Genomic DNA, 19407 nt, shown 5'->3' with positions numbered 1-19407 from the left:
TGAGCAAAGCACTCGCAGCCAAACACACGTAAGTGCTTATATGAAGGTGGCTTGCCAGACCACACCTCCTCTGGCACTTTCAACTCCAAAGCCTTGTTCGGCGACCTGTTAATTAGGTGAACTGCTGTTTGCACGGCTTCTGCCCAAAAGCCATGGGGCAATGCAGCATAAGACAACATACATCGAACTTTCTCCTGAATAGTTCGATTCATCCGCTCACTCACACCATTTTGAGATGCATTATGAGGGGCTGTGAGTTCCTGTTTAATGCCCTTAGCTTCGCATAACTGTACAAAAGCATGTGACACATACTCACCCCCATTATCGGATCTGAGGCATTTCAGCCTGCGTCCTGTCCGATTCTCAACCTGAGCGACAAACTTCTTGAAAGCATCTAAGGCATCGCTCTTATGCTTCAAGAAATAGACCCACACTTTGCGTGTGGCATCATCAATAAAAGTAATGAAATACTTTGCACCCCCTAGTGATAGCTGTGGCATCTCACACAAATCAGTGTGCACTAGATCAAGCGGTGCTCTATTCTGGGGAGTTCTCCTCTTATGAGGAGTCATAGAATGCTTTCCAAAAATGCAATGATCACAAGTAGGCAAATCTGAAAATGAAAGAGACGGCAGATAACCCAAACGTGACAGTTCTTGCATTCCTTTAACGGACATGTGTCCCAATCGGCTATGCCACAATGAAACCTTCGGCAGCTCGGTTATGGCAACAACATGATTACCTACACTGGAAACATAAAGAGGGTACAAGGTATCACTCTTATAACCCTCAGCCACTACAACCTGGCCATCAGTAATCACCCATTTGGAATCCCCAAATGTGGTGTGGTAACCACTGTCATCCAACAAGCCAGTGCTAATCAGATTTTTCTTGATTTGCGGCACATGGCGAATACCATCAAGCATAAATATGCGTCCGTCAGGAAATACTATCTGTATACTGCCAATCCCTGCAATCTGACATGCATAGTTGTTCCCAAGGTGAACAACTCCATGAGTACCTGTGTAGGAAGTAAACCACTCCCTATGAGGCGTAACATGAAAAGAAGCACCTGAATCCAAGAGCCAGGTGTGCATGTCATGGCCATCAATAACCAAAGTATGTGCAATTACAGCAGAAGAACATAATACATCATGTCTGTCACTTTCACTGTCCTCTGCTGCAACATTCACTGCATCCAAGTCATCTGCCTTGGCCTTGCCTTTGCCTTTGCTTCCACTGCCTGCATCCTTTGCCTCAGCCTTCTTGGCTTTCTGATCCCGTATAAACTTGAAGCACTTAGACTTCACGTGTCCCTTGTTGCCACAGTAAAAGCATTCAATATCCTTTTTGCCACGGGAATGACTGCGGGATTTGGACTTGCCAGCAGATCTCCCCTTCTGCTGAGTCCTACCTCTTTCCTGTACCTGCAAAGCATTGGAAGACTTGCTGCCCATATTATTCTTCCTGCTCATCTCCTCCATAAGGAGAGAGCTCTCCACATCAGCATACATAAGAGTGACATTTAAATTTGACAGAGTGGTCTTGAAAGTGTCCCAACTCTCAGGGAGGGTACACAACAAGAAAGTAGCCTTGAACTCCTCATCAAGGTTTAATCCCTGTGCGATAAGCTGTGTAAAGATGGCATTGAACTCACTCAAGTGTGAGGTCATAGCTGTACCTTCCTTCATGCGAAGGTCGACAAGCTTCTTCAACCAATAAACCTTACTGGCTGAACTCTTTTGGGCATACAACTCTTCTAGCCTCTGCCATAGGCCATAAGAGGTCTTTTCTGCCTGAACATTGAACACAAGAGAATCAGTGAGAGTAAGCATGATAGCCGCCCTTGCGGACAAATCAAGCTCCTCCCACTCATCATCTGCCAACCCAGATGGCTTGACACCCTTCACCCTTATGGGCTTAGAAATCTTCTTTAGCAGAAGTACATTCAAACACTGTTCTGCCCATAATGCATAATTGTGTGCCCCTTCCAATTTCTTTATGTTCAATATTGAGGATTCACTTCCCCCTGATGCCATATCAGACAAGGAAAGTGTCTGACTCCCTGTAAGTCAAAAAATGACTAAATAAAATTCTGATTTCTCAGAAAACCTGCTCTATCAAGAGCCAGGAGCACTCACAATAGTGCTGTTTTTTTACTGTCAAAAAATCTGCAGCAAAACAGAAAATTTTCCCTCCAGTCACTGTACCTTCTGACACACTGTACCGTGCTCAAATAGGCATAAAACAGTAACTTCAGAATGCTGCAGCTGTTCCACAAGTGCTTTACAAGTGCATCATCATCTGACGAAACACAAAGCACTGATGTCCTGATCACTTCTCCCACCTCAGATGAGGTATTGCACTGATTTTATATGCATAAACCACTTGGCATACACTGTTTTGTCCACTGAAAAAAGCTCCAAACACCTCAGCCTGTCACAAACCTGCAACAAAGCATGGGACAAATCCCAACCAATCACCCTTCTGCCAAGGGGATAAAAGGCATCTGAAGTTCTCAAACAGTAACTCAAGTGCTCACAAGCAAAATCTGGGCAAAAGCCCCTTGATTTGACACCTGTACCAAGTGATAAACACCCTCAACAATGAGGTAGCATACAAAATTCAGCACTCTCCTGGCACTTTCACCTGACAATGTAATGTATAAACTGCCCTGTGTACACAGTAACAACACAGATCCCAACGTACAAACACTGAAGAGAAAATCTTTTGAGCACTGTCAACGATGGACAGTTAGGGACCGAGTAAACTCGATGCGCCCTGGCCAAGCGTGGCTCTACTGAGATTTTCTAAGTGCCGTACACAAATTGTGACCTGCAAAGAAATGTCGCTGATACAATGCGGAAAACGAGACCAATGTGGGCACCCTGGCTCCACACTGCCTCAAGGCATATACTGCATACACTTCCAGGCAAAAGCCCTTTGATTTGTCACCCGAAAACTGAGATTTGCACTCAGCAAAAGCATAAAAGCCCTCTGCAAATTAAGGCATCTGACCTTCCCAAAACAAAATAACTGTGCAACCACCACACACTGTGGCACTAGTCACCTCAAGCACGAGGGACACAAGTGTACTTGCTGTACCTCAAGCACACAGTTTTAAAACTGAAAATTCCGGGAATGCATTAAAAAAAAACTCGTACTTCTGTACCTGCGTGTACTTGCAAGTACCACGCAAAAGAGCAGAGTGCTCTCCCTTTTTCCTTCTTCCCAAAAAGAAAAAAATTTATGTGCCTGCTGTACCTGCAAGTACCTGCTGTGCCTGCACAGTGTACCTGCTGTACCCTGTACTTGCGAGGGCACGGATCCCCAAAAAAAAGTCGAACCTTGGCTGAGGGTACAGCCGCTACGGCTGTACCTGTACGTGCATGCGTCCGTACAGCCGGTATGGCTGCCTGTCGCGGCTGGTCGCGGTTGCGACTGGCTGGTCGGCTGCTGCCTTGCAGCCGGTCGGCTGGCTGCAGCTGCTGGCTGCGGCTGCCTCGCTGGCTGCGGCCGCCGGTTGCTGGTAGCAGCTAGCAGCAGCTAGCTGCTGCTGCAGCTATGGCTGCTCGCGGGCCTGCTGCGCGCGGCTGCTCCTGCGCGCTGCGCGTGCTGGCTGCGCCCGCCTTGGAGCTGCAAGCTGACAGAGGGCACGAGGCCCGAGGGGAGAGGGAGGGGTAGACGGAGTGAGAGGGAGAGGGTGGCTCTGATACCACTTGTGAGGGAAAGAGAGGAGTGGAACGTTAGGAGACAGCGAAACAAGGAGTGTGGGTGTGTAAAAAATGTGTTGAGCCACACCACAAACTCAAAGGTTTTATTAGGATTAGGTATTCACCCTATGACTGTCTTAAGACAGTCATAGGGGTCGTAACATTTTAAAGGGTGGCAATGTGCCTTTACCCCAACACATTATTAAAGAAACCACTTTAGAATAACTATTAAAGCTCATATTAGCATAGTGCGCTACGGGGCAAAATAATAGACAATAAAATGTCCACTCCAATCTCTCTCTCTCTCTCTCTCTCTCTCTCTCTCTCTCTCTCTCTGTCTCTTTCTGTGTGTGTGTCTCTCTCTCCCCCCCCTTTGCCTCATCTAGAGATGGTGCAGCTATTTTCAGTCCTGCTCTCTCCCAGCCCTGCTCTTCGCCCTCCCGCAGCTCCCTTCCTGCCCTGCTGCCTCCCCTCTTGCAGCTCCCTCTCAGCCTTTCTTTCCACTGGTGCAACCTTCCTAGCCCAGCTCTTCCCCTTGTGTGGTTCCTGCTCTCTCTGCTCCTCCCAGTCTGAGTTACCTCCCTGCCTGCTACTCCCCATCTGCTGCTCCTGCCCTGCCTGAGTTCCATCCCTTCCTGCTTGCCTCTCCGTGATGACCCTCCCTACCCTACCTGCTACTCCCTGCCAGTGTGAGATCCCTCCCTCCCTGCCTCTCCATTGGACCTCCCCTCCATGCCTGCAGCTTCTTTCCTCCACGCCTCTCCATCGCAACCTGTCCCTCTACTGCAATCTGCCCCTCCCCCTCCATCATGACCTGTTCCCATCTGGAAAATAGCCTGTTTTGGGGCTTCTGCACTCCCTCACAGTCTGTCAACCCCCCCTTCTCTGTTCGCCTCTCCATTTGCCTGGAACACAGCCCATTCACTCTCCCTCCTCTTTCCCTCACTGCCCTCCTTGCTGCATCCGTAGGATGATGAGTTAGACATCAGATCATTGGTAAGTGGACACTTTCTCCTCCACTTTATCCTTCCAATTCGAGAGATGGAGAAAGAGAAGGGAAAAGACAAACCTGGGGACAAGAAGGACACATGGGAGTCAGCCTATTTTATTAGACTAGAGAGACAGGTGGCGTATGGGGAAAAAAAAATCAAGAGGGGCTATGCACTCAGTACATTGCACATCCTTAGCTCTATTCGTAGCAAAGCTATTTAATGAAATGGTTTGCACCGGCTCCCTCACACTGCCCTGGTTTTCTATGTGTGTTTAACGTAGCTCATGGCAGACGTGGCTCTGGATTATTCTGCATCAGAGAGACAGGGCTATATAGGGGTATAAGAAAGAACTGTTGTGCATCCAAGCAAGGTGGTTTTAGCTGCCTTGCCACTTTGAGATTTGAATGTCTCCTTCACCACCTTGTTTGAGCTCTTCGCACTTTTCTTGGGGGATGTGGAGACAGACTGTTCCATCACAATCTTCTCGTGCAATGAAGTAATAAGTTGGGGCCCTGAGCTATTCTTTGGTGGCATTTATTTCTGCTTATGTCGCAAAGCTGTAGCTATCATGGATGAAGGTGAGTGTTATGGTAGCCAAACAATTGGCATGGAAATATTGGAAGTTCCAATGGAACATTGGAACTTGTATCCCCAGAAATGATGAATGCATCATCCAAAAGCTGGTTGGGTTCCAATGTGTTATTCAAAGAAGGAGACTGAATATATTGTCGAAGGCAAGAAGCCAAGTCTATTACCAAAGAAGAGATTTGGCATACATTGAGGTTGCAAATCTGCACTGCTGCAGTCCATTCTGCCCGAAAACTGAGCTTAAAGATTTTCTACTTGTCTCGAGGCTTGTTGCTGATTCCTCCACATACAGGGCTGTGTCATCTGTGAATGATGAATTGAACCACTTAGTTTCTAACACTGCCTTGTTGGTGGCCTTCGCTACCCTCCTGGATCTTTCGAAATAGTGACACCATCTGTAATGGATGATTTGTTAATCTAGGCATTAGGTGTCAACTGTTCTTTTCTGACGTCTAGATGAGATCAGCTCATGCAGGAGTTGCAGATGGCGTGAAGTTCACGTGCTTGAGCTATGTTATCATTACAAGTTTCGTATGGATGCTTGATCTTGTGAGGTCATGATAGGTAGTACATAGGCTTACAATGCAATCAGACACGTCTGTGTGTGCATGTGTTTGCAATCCATATACATGTGTGCACAGTCACAGATGCATGTCTATACACCTACTCATGCATGTGCGTGCACGTACATGTATATATTTTGACCACATATATGACACACACTTATGTCTTTCATATTTAGGGGAAACAAAAATGGAAATGGAAATGAGAAATGGGGAACAAAAATGTTTTGAGGTTTTTTGGGAGCGCCAAAACGGGGAATCGCATGTTAGCAAGGGGGTTTAATACTCACATTTGAGATTACATTCAGCACACACACATTCAGAATGTTACAGTCTACAGACTACCTGCAACTTAAACATAGTGCATAGTACAAAATTCAAATTTGAAATGATTGAAGATTCACTAAATCAATGAAAAAGACTTAAACTTCAAACACGTAGCAAAATGCCAAATGGATAATATATTCTTTCGCTTGCTCTATAAAAATTATGATATATCATATTTGTAAGATGTCAAAAGTACAAAACCCAAAATGCTTGGGCTGTAATCCTTAAGGCTACATCAGATATCTTGTTCATCCATGGGGGAAATGTAATGGTGTATTTCCCCACATCGTTTCCCCAGGCACATCATTTCCCCCTGGGGAAACATTTCTGGACAGTAACACCGTTTCTGTTTCTGGACAGCCCCGGAACGGTAACTATGATGCTTTCTTTCTGTGTATCTGTGTGCATGCATGGATGCATGATATGGGCAGGTGCATACCTACTGTATAACTTAAGATATGCATCTAGCCATTGCACACTATTTATTTCAAAGTTAATGCTGATAAACAGATTGAATATACTTCATCTTCAGAAGTTGTAATGGCTTCTGTGTTTATTTTCTCGTGCATATGTGCATTTTGGCATGTATGCATTTATGCACCACTAGTATCTCATCTTGTCCATCATGGAGGGTTTGAAATGAGAGTCAGTCACTGATCACTTGTTGGAGTCACGTTCTTCAAAGTTGAGGGCATGAGCATAAGCACTGCCAGCACTCAGGCATGCATTGATGTATGCCTTTCTCTCTCGGCACAGTTGAGCTGTGTAGTGTATTACTTCCACAGGCTGCATGGTTTTAGAGAGGAATATTGATGCATTACTGCATTAGTTGTATTATTTGGTTGCTAGTGCAACTTTGCGAAAGAACATTTTTCTCGTTTCTTTCAAATACCCTTATTCTTGTAAAGTTTGCTTGACTGATGTGAATATAAGCGTAGCTTTGATTCTCTTTTTTTGAGTTTTGTTTTGTATTCTCTCTCTTTCTCTCTCTCTCTCTCTCTCTCTCTCTCTCTCTCCCCCCTCCGTCTTTCTCTTTCTCTTTTCCTTAAGTATGTTTTTTCAAACAGAATTATAAATGTACAAGATTTGATATATTCCAGACTTATGAGGGTATATATGTATGTGTGTGCATGTGGGGTGTGTGCGCACACATAAGCATTTAAAGATGTATTTGATTTATGAAGTGCTGGATCCTTTTGCATTGATTGTGTATTCCTTGAAATCATCAAAGGCATCGTTTCATGTTTATTTTGCTCCTTTCCCTCAAGTGAAGCTGTGCATGATGTGCTGGGCAGGTATCGAAGTCAAGCTGAGAAGAGGGTAGCAACTTGCAGTATCCATCCCACAGAGCCAGCAACGTTAGAGTGCATTGAGTGCTCAAAGCTAAAGCTGCCAGGGAATAAGGGTTACCACTGCTCTTCTCAGTGCTTTTTAGATTCTTGGAGACTACATCGTGCAATCCATGCATATACTGCCAGTGTGAGGGAAACCCGCAACGATGATGATGATTCTTCTGAGCGTTTTAACAGCACTGGATCTCCTGCTAGGAAAAATTCTCTGTCAGCCAGTTTTTCTGCAAGTTATGTTGAGCAGTCTAACAATTCCACATCTCTGAGCTCCTCTCAGAATCAAGACCGAAGTATGCTGGAGCCATGGCTTGAGGTTGGTATATGCAAGACTTACACTCCTACAATAGAAGATGTGGGCCATGAATTAAAGCTGGAGTGTGTCACAGTGGATGCCATCACAGGGGTTCCGTTGACAGCTGTAAAAACTCTGAAGACTGCAAGGGTTATCCCAGCTCCATCACCTACTCCAAGGTGTATGATCCCAGTTAATTTGCAGAACGGTTTGGCCTTACAGACGAGCAGTTCTGTAGCTGCCTTCACTGTGCTCTCTTACAATATTCTTGCTGACCTATATGCCACTAATGAAGTATACAGCTATTGCCCTCCTTGGGCTCTGTCTTGGTCATATCGTCGACAGAATCTTTTGCGGGAGATTACGGGCTACAGAGCGGATATCATCTGTCTTCAAGAGGTGGTGTAGCATTTTTTTGAAATAGGGATTTCTAATTCTTCATTGTAGATATTGGAGATCTGGGATAAGTTTCTCCCAGTGTTGTTTTGCTTTTCAAATGTTCCTGGTTTCTCTGGTAATAACATATAGATTCATGTCTTGATTGGTCAATTCAGGTGCAAAGCGATCATTTCCAGGACTTCTTTGCTCCTGAATTGGAGAAGCATGGATACGTAGCTGTCTACAAAAAGAAGACCACAGAGGTGTTTCCATTTTCTCAGTAGTAAACCTTTTATCTGGGAGCTGTACATAGGGTTGGCTTTTGGGTCATGGGCTTATGTTACACTTACACTAATTTGATGCACTACTATTTCCCCACGTGACTTTTCTTGACCATCTGTGTATGTAGGTTTATACAGGTACAGCCTATGCAATCGATGGATGTGCCACCTTTTTTAGACGGGATCGGTTTTCGCTGGTTAAGAAATATGAGGTAGCTAACTTCACTGGTCAAAATCTGCATGTGTGTAGTTTGACGAGTTTGTGAAATTGACTATTTGTTCGATTTCGAGATGCGTTGTGTGCTATATAATACCTTCAAGGCTGTTTGTTTTTTTTGTTAAGTGTTAATAATTTTTTGGAGTTCAACATGGTCTGTGAGACCAGAAACCAGTACAACCTTTTTACTAGGTGTTTCCCTTTTTCTATCTCTGGGTGGGGCGGGATGGATTTACTTTCACCACGAGAAAAGAAACCAAAAGGAACCTCATTGTAGGATCCCATTGCCCAAAACAATCACTGAAAGGGATGCTCTATTATAACTATTCAATACTTTCAATTGTACAAGTCGCTGCTGTAGGCTTGCAAGGAGAAATTTGTCTTTGAGTGAGATATTTTGACATGGTTATATTTCAAATACTGTCACTTTTTCTCGCAAAAAAGAAAGCTCAGCCATTTGTTAAAATGAATGATATTATTTGCTGCCACACACTTCTCAATAATGAAAAGATAGCTATTTGTGCATGATGACTTGGTGGGGCCTAGAGGGGGTTTTATAGCTTTGAACTTCAATATGAGTTTTGTGCCTTGGAAGAGGCAGAGTAACGCTTTCAAGATATTATTGGTTGAATATCTGCAGGTTGAGTTCAATAAAGCTGCACAATCATTATCTGAGATGATGGTTCCACCAGCCCAGAAGAGAGCCACTCTTTCTCGCCTTCTAAAGGTGAAAGGCCTCTTCTGCTCGCTGCTTTAATTTGGTCAAGAGCACAATGAAGACCTGCCTTTACTTTTTATACTGTGAGCCTAATTGTCCCCTTTAACTTTCTTTCAGGATAATGTGGCTTTGATTGTTGTTTTGGAGGCAAAGGAGGCTAATCAGGGAGCAGAAACTTCTGCCCCTGGTAAACGGCAATTACTATGTGTGGTATGAAGCCAGCTGTGTTTCTCCTTTGATAATGAGAAGAATGGGATCTATATGAATTCACAAGCAAGAAGGTTATTGCAGAATACTTGGAACATCAATAATCCAGTAGGGATGAAGAGATGATATATTCTAAGAATGTACTGTTTGAACTCGTTGCATCTCAAGTGCATTATTCTATTTCATGGCGGTTAGTTATACAGCCGATTGTTATTTCTTTATACCCTCTCACCTTCTTGACTTGCCAACTTGCCATATTTTTTCAACCTACAATCTCCACTTTAGTATTACTCTGGTAATGTGTGTTATACAATAAATACTGATTGTGTATGTGCATCATGCATTCTTTTGTAGTATTAGTATTGTGATAGATTGGAATTCTATGGTTATTAATGTGGTAATTATGTGATTGAATATTATTTATGTGGAATAAATCTTCATGGGGACAAATTAAATTGAGTATGCTTGTGCTTTCTAAGTTAGGAATGTAATTTTGCCTCTTTGTAGGAAGCGATACATAAGTGTAAAGGGTCCATTTAGCTTTTTTTTGTTTTAAATAAGAGAGAGAGAGAGAGAGAGAGAGAGAGAGAGAGAGAGAGAGCATTAATTCCAGTTTTTTGGAAGATTTTGCTTTTTGTTTCTTGACTTGCTTGTTTATTTTTGCTTAGTCACCTTCTTCCTTTCTTCTTTATTTCTTGTTTTCTTTCTCTTTTGTTTTGCTTTTTGTTTTTGTTTTTTGTTTTTTGTTTTGCTTTTTTTTGTTTTTTGTTTTTTTTTGGACGTATTTTAGTAAGCATTGGGTTTGCCCAAGAGACTCGGCGGGTCTTTAGAAACCCAGTATAGCTGCTTATGCTTGGGCACTGATGACGACATGAGTGTTGCTTTGCTTGCTAAGTACGTCTTCCTTTTGTTTTTCATAAAAGTTTTTGTTTACCTCTTTTTTCTTTTCTTTCATTTTCCCTTTTATTTTCTGTGTAGATTTTTGGTCTTTAGAACAACAAAAAATCTAAATTTGTATGATTGGACTTATTCTAGTCTTACAAAGGTATATAAAAAAATTAAATATTGATTGCGCTTATGCTAATTTGCACACCTCTGACGATAAGGTCTTTGAAGACCTGCACCATCATTCTGCTAAATGTGTCACTACCTCTTTGAATTCAAAGGGCATCTCCTTAAACTCATACTACGCTTTCCCAGTGTGGAAAGCTAACTTACCGATGTTTGCTTCCTAGATTCTGATTTGATGACCAGAAAACATTTCATTTCTTATTAAGCATACTATTGAAAAACAAAAAGAAATAATACCAAGCAAGTGGATACATTTTGAAGCAGGATGACAGGTGTTGATACGGCATGGTATGCACGGGTATCCACGTGGTTTGAAAGTCACAGCATTCAGATGGATAGACTTCCTCCCTTTCAGTATAGTTTGGATGCACCACCCGAGATGCTCTCTCGAGATGAGATCAACCGTATCATACGGTTGGACCTCCTCCAGCTCCATACATCTAGGGCTTGGGGGTGGGAGGAGCTTTCCACCAGATCCAGTTCTACCATGACCACTTTCTGAGGGTCTCGGAGCACGGTCTTGTCATTAGACCTCAATATCTCGAGGACAGGAGAGTCTCGCATGCATTGAGGATCGCATTGGTCAGTTGCGAGTCTCGTCACACCAGTTGTCGATTGAGGCAGGGAGAGCTATAGGCATACCCAGAGAGCAGATGAAGGAGATCGAGACGGAGGAGCACTTTCTACGTGTCTGCCCAGTCTATTATGAGATCTGAGGACAATATCACTACCTCTTTTAGGAGGGGCATGGCTTTGGTCCACTTACACGGCTGATCCATTTTCCCGATCAGGTTTGTGTTTGGCTCTGTCTGATTGAGATGCGATGACGGAGAGATATACTGATGTGACAGATCGAGATCGACAGATCACAGACACTTGTTACGGACTTCTATGCATCTGAGTCGGCTGCCGGTGAAGGTGAGGGAGAGGGGCTTGATGAGATGAGAGCATCATGGGTACATTGGGCTGTCAGCCCCTTCATCCTCTTCTCCAGCCCTCTCCCTTCTATCCCATCGACCTTCTCTTTCAGTTCAGCTTCCTCTTCACTCCGACATGGCGACCTTGTTCGAGATGGCAGAGAACACGACAAGAATTCTAGTGTTGTCCACATTCCCGGTTGAGCGGCAGTTGGATGGGCTCAATTACGGCGTCTGGCTGGTGATGATGGAGTCTGTGTTACAGTCATACGACCTGGTAGATTTCATCTTGATAGATGTTGCCAGACCAGATCCCCTTGTGAAGGACCTTGGCATTCTGGAGTAGGAGGAGGCCGAGACCTTGTCTCAGCTCTAGGACCATGTCAATGCAAGGGTAAGATGATTTATATTTCTTAATTGTACTCCTCGGGTGATTAATCATTGTGAAGCACATGACAGTGGCCAAAAGTATATGGGAGCATTTGGCATCCATGTACAATTGAACCTCTCCCATGAAGAGGGTTCCACTAGAGGTCCAAATGCGGTTGTTGGATCCCAAGAAGTCTTTATCGATGCGGGACCACATCAACAAGTTACAGAAACTTCAGCAGGAGATCCTCCAAACGGGGAAGCAGATTTCATCGGAGGACATGGCCATAGCTCTTCTGTCCTAGTTATCCTCTCAGTATGGGGCCTTTTATTCGTCCTTGATCACCAGTGGTAGGATGAATGAGTTGACTTGAGAGGAATTGGTCCCCATGGTGCTTGACTAGGAGTGCTTCGTTGATCGTACCTATGGCAGTCAGCATGAGGCTTTGACAGTTGATCAGAAAGGCAGAAAGCAGTTGACAGTTGAGGAACGAGAAGCTCTCAAGGCATCCCGTATGTGTAACCGATGTGGCGAGAAAGGTCATTATTGGCGTTAGTGTCCCCAACGGAATGCAGAGGGGTCTAGTAACCAGTCGGCCAATAGTGTTACTGCTGCGACCATGTTTACTTCAGCCTTTTAGTAGCACTTGACAGGCACTGCCAGCTGGCTTTCCGGATCCATATGGAGGATTGCTTGCTTGTTTGTGGCAGCCGTACTTGTCGATCAAGTGGGCCTAGCAGGGAGTCATTTATCGAGGTAGGCTTTCAGGCGCCACGATGAGTTGTTCCCGTTGACTCGTGTGGCAGTATGTTACCAGTTTGTATTTTGTTTGGATGATATGACTTGGCAGATCTAGAGGGGGTCTCGTACTGTTCTGCTGCTATTGTTTGATGCTGCTGGAGATCTGGATGGGCCAGCAGATTGCCAGTTTGGGAACCCAGACACAGTTAATTGATCCTTGTGAGCTGCTATATGCCCGTTGTCATTTGAGCACTGAGGTTAATCGATCTGGCGACAATATACGAGTTTGGACTTGAGAGGGCGCTTCAGAGGGGGCTATCTAGCTCTAAGATACAGGTGCCCCTGCAGGGAAGCAAACCTTGCACCGGTGGCAGTATCAGTTGGATTATTGTTCCAGTACCTACTGTTGGAGTCATGTACAAGTACCAATAGTTGGATTGTTGTACCAGATAACCCAGTGTATCATTACCACACCAGAGGAGTGTACTTAGCACCTTTGGCCTTGGAGCAACAGTTCTAGGTTTCCAAGTGATCGTGCTGAGGCAGTTCGTGCCAAGAGGGGGCTTCTTCGGCAGTACTTGTGGCAGTCTTCAGCGGTGGAGTATCACACAATGGATTCCTCTAGTTGTTCCAGCGGCACACCCAGCTCCCTGGCGTCTCTGTTCCATCTAGGAGTTGAGAGGGGGTGTTAGAGGTCAACATTTCTTGATGTCACCTAGAGAGAGAGGGCCTTGTTTGTGGGTGTGCCCGCTTAGTAAGGGTAGTGTAGAGAGTGAGGGCCTGTGTTGTGGGTTTGCCCGCCCCCCATGAGAGTAGGTTAGTGTGGCTGTCCAGTGCCTCATGCATTGCCACAGATGCCATGGAGGTTCCCAGGTGGGGTACGGAGGTGTGTGGGCAGGTATGCCCTGTGGGGCTGCCCTTTACGTGCCTCTGAGAGCCCTATTTATGGGATGTGGAGCGGAGGGTGGAGGTTGGCCACCATGCTGGCTTCAGTCCTCCATGGGCTGGGGGCTTGAGCCCTCTTTATAGGGCAGTATGCAGTCCATAGGTGGGTCGGCCCAGACTGCATGGGGTCGGCCCCCTTTTCATGGGCTGGTTAGTGCCCTAGGGCCTGGCCGACTAGGGGAGGCTGGGCTGTATATATGCCTCCCCCCTCCCCTCATTTCTCAGTTCAGTTCAGTTCACTGCTTTGTGGAGCAGCATAGCTAGCCCTGTTGAGCAGCTCTAGGGCAGGGTAGTGGAGCAGTTCATCCACTCCCTTGTGCTTCCAGTTCTCGTGGTTGTTGAGCGGTCCGGTTGAGCTCTCGAGTAGCCTGTTTGTCCGAGGTTTCCCCCCAGTTGTAGCGGGGTTTTCTCCAGAGATCACTTGCAGTTCTCTTATGCCTTTCTCTCCCTTCTCTCCGTCTCAGTGTGGTGTGTGTGTGAGGTGTGCTCTCTCTCTCTCTCTCTCTCTCTCTCTCTCTCTTCCGTTCATTTCCGCTGCACTTCCTACAGTTGAATGCAATCCTTGGTTTGAGCTACAAGGCTAAAACTGCTCATCACCATCACCATCATTATCATTATCTTCATTTTCACCATCAACTCCCTCTCTTTGTATTTGTCGCTTGCTTTCTATTTATCTCAATCTCATCTTGAATTCAATTCTAAAGATTGTGATTGCATCCCCTGTTTTGCTTCTCACAATTGCAAAGAAAGGTAAATATTGATGAAGTGGCACTGATTGCATGGCAGTTTTTCACTGGGTTTTATTTCAGAATCACTTTTGGTCCTATGTCTATGACTAGGGATTATGTGCATGAAGTAAATATTGGTGAATATAATAGTTCTCATGGATCCTTTACTCCATCCAACTAACAAAGGTCCCAACAGATATATTACAAGTCCCTTCAGGCACGCATCACATGTGGCCTTAGTAAGCAATAAATGATGTTTGCTGTGCAATGTAAGAAATTGTTTTGTTGTCACATTTGTGCGACTCATTAACCTGTTAGCAACGGGGTAGAAAAAATAGCATGTCGCAAAAGCAGCTCGATTGAATTTAGTGGGAAAGTCTGATTGAAATTAAACTCGTTAAAGTAACTTTAAGATGCTATTTTTGAGAGTGCAAATGTGTTACTGTGATCTTATAGTTTGGGAGTTCTGATACAAAATCGTTGCTTTTCCAGGCAAATACGCATTTGAATGCTAATCCAGAGTTGAAAGATGTGAAACTTTGGCAGGTGATTTTAACTGCTCTTGATTTGTCCTATATAAGACCTTATCCCTCCAGATACGATTTGAAGGTTTTGATTTGGACAAGGCTTGAACAATCCATGCACATACTATATGAACAGCCAAAAGAAGAAAATGTGTTGATGCTTTTGTTGAAGAATGGTTTCTTATTGCTAGCCTTGTCATGTTTCTACATTTGTTAAAGGTCAACACACTGTTGAAAGGACTTGAGAAGATTGCAGCTAGTGCAGACATCCCTATGCTAGTTTGTGGTGATTTCAACTCCATCCCGGGAAGGTTTGTTCTTGCATTAGATCTATTTGAAGATTCTATTTGGTGGACTTGCTTGTCTGCCCTTGTTTGCTATATTTTTCAGAGGTTTTAGTATTTCTTATCATTAAATACACAGCAGTAAACCATTCCAGACTTGTTTTGGTTTGTGATAACAGCGCACCCCACTTGCTGCTTGCAAATGGGAGGGTTGATTCATTGCATCCGGATCTAGCTACAGATCCTCTTGGTATTCTTAGACCTGCAAGCAAATTATCGCACCAGCTTCCCTTGGTAATTGAATAATCCCATGATAGATCTGATCTCTTTGAATGGCTTTGAAAATTTCTCTCATTTCACTGAAGTCAGCTGTATGAAAAACAGCACTAAGGGAAAATGGGGATACAAGTACCTGTGATTGAAAGTTCCTAATGCATTTTACAAGGATTGGTTCTTAAGTCCTATTGTTAGTTTGCAAGCCCCATTAGTATGATGATCATCGTCTGTGGCCCTCATTTACTATATCATATTGTGCTGTTGATGTATCAGTTTTGCAATATATCGATATGCCTCTTCAATATTGATTTTACTTCCTTTGCCCCTAGAGTCAATCATATTAATAATGAAGGATTAGTGTCTGATTATTCTAAACATCCTATCTCCTACTTGTATTGTCTAGTCCATTCTACTGAGAACAATCAAGAATGCTACATCAAAGGATTTAATTTCTATTATGTAGAATGTCAGTGTAATTTCACATCCCGTCATCTCCATTGTTTCCACCTCCATTGAGAGCATCGACTGAGTGCTCTCAAAAGACATGCATCCTTAGTATATGTGTCTTCATTGTCTGAGATATCAAATTATTATGATTTGAATTGAGATCAGAAACTTGTCTCTATCAATATGAGATTTAAAAATAGTACTACCTATGTATTGAAAAGCAGAGAAATTGTTCCTGCAGTGAACGTCTTGGCTCCTAATGAATCCACATTCATGATGCATTGTGCAAGCCATAAACGAGGGGTGCTATAGTCTAAAGCACAACAAAGACTCAGAGCTGACCTTAGTCATTCTATTGTTGTCCATTTGTGTTGGAACCTCAAATGTAAGGTTGATGGGCAATCCCACATAAGGATATATGCACCAGAGCCCCCTCTCTCATACAATCCCCTTGGTGGACCTTTTGAGAGAAGGGAAGAGGGTGGCTAGGCAGCTCCAGCACGCGGCCTACACGTGTTAGAGAACAACATAGGGTATGCACAATGGAAGCTAACCGAGAGATAGAGTTGGAGGCCTAGGAACTGACACAGTGGTATACACCACACGGATTGGCAGGAGGCTTGAGATGGACTCGTCGAGGTGGACCCCTTCGAGGGAGAGACATTGGGTGACCTAGAGAGTGCCTCGGGATGTGCGCTCGAGGTTTTGGACGTGGTTGTGATCCAACTTGCGGTCGAGGAAGATCTCTTACTTCCTCTGGCTGGCCGGTTACGGAGGCTTGCCCATCGGACCGTGGTTGGAGCAGATGCGAGTGAACGGGCAGTGCCATTGTTGCTCCGTTGGTGCCCTGGAGACTATCCCGCATTGCTTGTGGAGCTGTCGTAGTGCAGCGAGGATCTGGATGGGAGCCCTCAGGATCATGACACGTATGCAGAGTCTTCATCGAGACTACACTTGGGGGATGGTGGCTTGGTTGACAGAGGGAGGACACGTGTTTTAGATTGACGAGATCTCCCTAGCCTACCGGATACAGGGTCAGAGCATCCAGAGGATCACACTCCACGAGGCAGTCCCCCTTGACAGTCTAGCTCCTCCTTATCCTAAGGAGGACAGTGTCTGGGAGGCGGTAGCCAGCGTCACGGCTTGGAACATTTGGGTGGCTCGTTGCAGTCTTGTGATGGTTGAGCACCCGGTTCCACCCATGGCTACCCTAGTTGCCATATGGCAGGATATCATTTACACTCTACGGTCCACTCAGGAGCGCGGGACTCCAGGCTCCAGGGCGACTATCGAGAGGCGTGCTCATTTCTGCAAGGCTTGGCCTGCAGGTGTTTTCTACATCTTCACTCCGCGAGGGATTCGTTGGCTGTATAGTCCCCCCACTTGGTTGTTAGCCCCAGTTCCAGAGATCTCGGACTCCTAGGCAGTGAGCTGGGTTTCTCTGGAACAGGCCGATTTTTCTTTCAGCCTTTTCCGGTTTTTTTCCATACTCAGCACCTTTGGGGTTGCTGTCTTGTATGAAAATCTTTCAAGCATTAATAGAAGGTTCCTTTCTTTGGAAAAAGAAAAAAAGAAAAAAGAAAAAAAGTCACTCTATATCTACTTGTGTGCACGAGAGGAGTGGAATCTGACGTGCTATCTAGTGGTAGGATGCATTGGTGTGCAATGAAGCACATGTGAACGTTTGAAATGGGCTAGGGCATGCATTAGATACATATGGTAGGATTCCCAGAGCATGATCTTATGGTTTTCCTTCTTCGGAAACTTGATCAAGTACTAGCTGATAATTGTAACAATGATGTCCTCAAGAACTGGTTTTGATTGTACTGCTATTTTCAATTGGCAAAAGATGATACTTGCGTTCAAACTGTGCCTGCAGGTTAGTGCTTATTCAGCTTTTGCAAAAATAGCTGCACTCAAGGCAGGTTATGAGCAGCAGCAAAGAAGGATGGATGTGGGAACGAATGAGCCACTTTTCACGAACTGTACAAGGGATTTTCTTGGCACACTCGATTATATTTTCTACACAGGTCGTTTTCGTTGGCTAGTAGCTTTCAGCTTCGTGATTATTTTCTATTTTTCTGTGACATCTCAAGTTGTGTATACTAAGAAGCTCTTGTGACATCTTCATAATTTCACAGCTGATTCTCTGTCGGTAGAAGCCTTACTGGAGCTGCTGGATGAAGAGAGCTTACGCAAAGATACGGCTCTTCCATCTCCAGAGTGGTCATCTGACCACATAGCTTTACTAGGAAATTTCCGGATCAAGCATCGATTACAATAATTTCATGACCCCATCTAAAACTTTGCCTTGTAATCTGGCGAGAATTGTTGGGTATAATTTTGAGCAATAGGGGTGGGGGCAACCCTCTGTAAAACAGGTCAATTACTCATGCCTTTCCCTGTGACTTTGTAAACTGAGCTCCATCTATACCATGTCTTATTGACATGAGCAGATCCCATGAGAGCACAATCTTTGCACTCTGGGCATTTTCACCCAAATACATGCCATCATTGTGATGGATCATGTTAAGGAAGTGGCAATGTACATCTCATTTGATCAATGCCTTTATCATACAAATTACAGTTTTCATCCATTGGCAGACAAGGTCATTGGATGTCTGGTGGCTTCCCTTGCTGCCATGACCATGTTGCACACAGAATGTATTAATTTTGTCTCCATGATTTTTTCAAAGTCAGGAATCTAGATATGCTATAAGCATGCCGCTGTTGTTCAGCTCTTGATGGATGTTAAAGGCAGCCATTGAGAAGATGTGCACACTTGTAAAATGTCACTTGAGGGGTTGTAATGTTTTGCATTCTCAGTTTTTTGAAAAAACTAGCAGTCAGTTTTTGCAGAAGAATCAAGAGCTAAGATAGCAATGGACAGCAGTGAGCGGTAAATTGCAGGAATTTTTAATGTACACATTCAATGAATTACGACTGGAGGTGACTAGTTTCAGTGACCTGATTGAAATTGTGCAATAGGATTTTTTATTTCTTGCCTAAAACACAGGTCTAAATGCTATAGATAATGAAATACATACTTGAGAGAATAACGTGAGCACATACACTACTCAAATTTTAGCACATCTGCAGGAATGTGGAACTTTTTGGCTGTTATCTTGCTTGATCCCGACTATTGAGATGCTAATTGCAGACTCACCTGCGGAGGGTGGGTGATGCGGCTCTGTAATCTTCACTAGTCCTCTCTGCTGGTTTGGCCTTTGGTGCACCAAGTAGCTAATAAGCTTGGAGCCTTCTCATGATATTGTAAATGCGCAAGTTTAAACTCAGGATGTTCCCTTCTATACCTTTAGATTGGGTCTTCACTATCGAAAAGAGTAGAGGGTGTAACTCTTTTATTTTTTGAAGTGGATTTCTTTTTAGTAGTGATGATGCTTTCTCTAGCTGCCAGTCATTCCGAAAAATATAGTACACCTTTAGTATGTTACATTTCTATATGAAACCTTACTAAA

General features: G+C 44.2%; 1 protein-coding gene across 1 annotated transcript in view; it reads left to right on the top strand.

Moving 5' to 3' along the window:
- LOC147884083 (carbon catabolite repressor protein 4 homolog 2-like) overlaps positions 1-18933 on the top strand; it is a 30496-nt gene extending 11563 nt beyond the window's left edge. The window contains exons 2-11 of the mRNA XM_087398511.1: positions 7479-8223; positions 8379-8465; positions 8612-8695; positions 9341-9427; positions 9536-9628; positions 14890-14943; positions 15141-15232; positions 15385-15499; positions 17808-17958; positions 18070-18933. Of these exons, the coding sequence (XP_087254637.1) occupies positions 7479-8223; positions 8379-8465; positions 8612-8695; positions 9341-9427; positions 9536-9628; positions 14890-14943; positions 15141-15232; positions 15385-15499; positions 17808-17958; positions 18070-18212 (1651 nt within the window). The 3' untranslated portion in view covers positions 18213-18933. The remainder of the gene's footprint in view (positions 1-7478; positions 8224-8378; positions 8466-8611; positions 8696-9340; positions 9428-9535; positions 9629-14889; positions 14944-15140; positions 15233-15384; positions 15500-17807; positions 17959-18069) is intronic.
- The last annotated feature ends 474 nt before the right edge of the window (positions 18934-19407 follow it).

Source organism: Dipteris shenzhenensis, chromosome 27 (genome assembly GCF_047967505.1).
Source record: "Dipteris shenzhenensis isolate YYH24624 ecotype China chromosome 27, Dip_SZ_1.0, whole genome shotgun sequence".
Taxonomy (NCBI): Eukaryota; Viridiplantae; Streptophyta; class Polypodiopsida; order Gleicheniales; family Dipteridaceae; genus Dipteris; species Dipteris shenzhenensis.
This window is presented reverse-complemented; position numbering and strand designations above follow the sequence as displayed.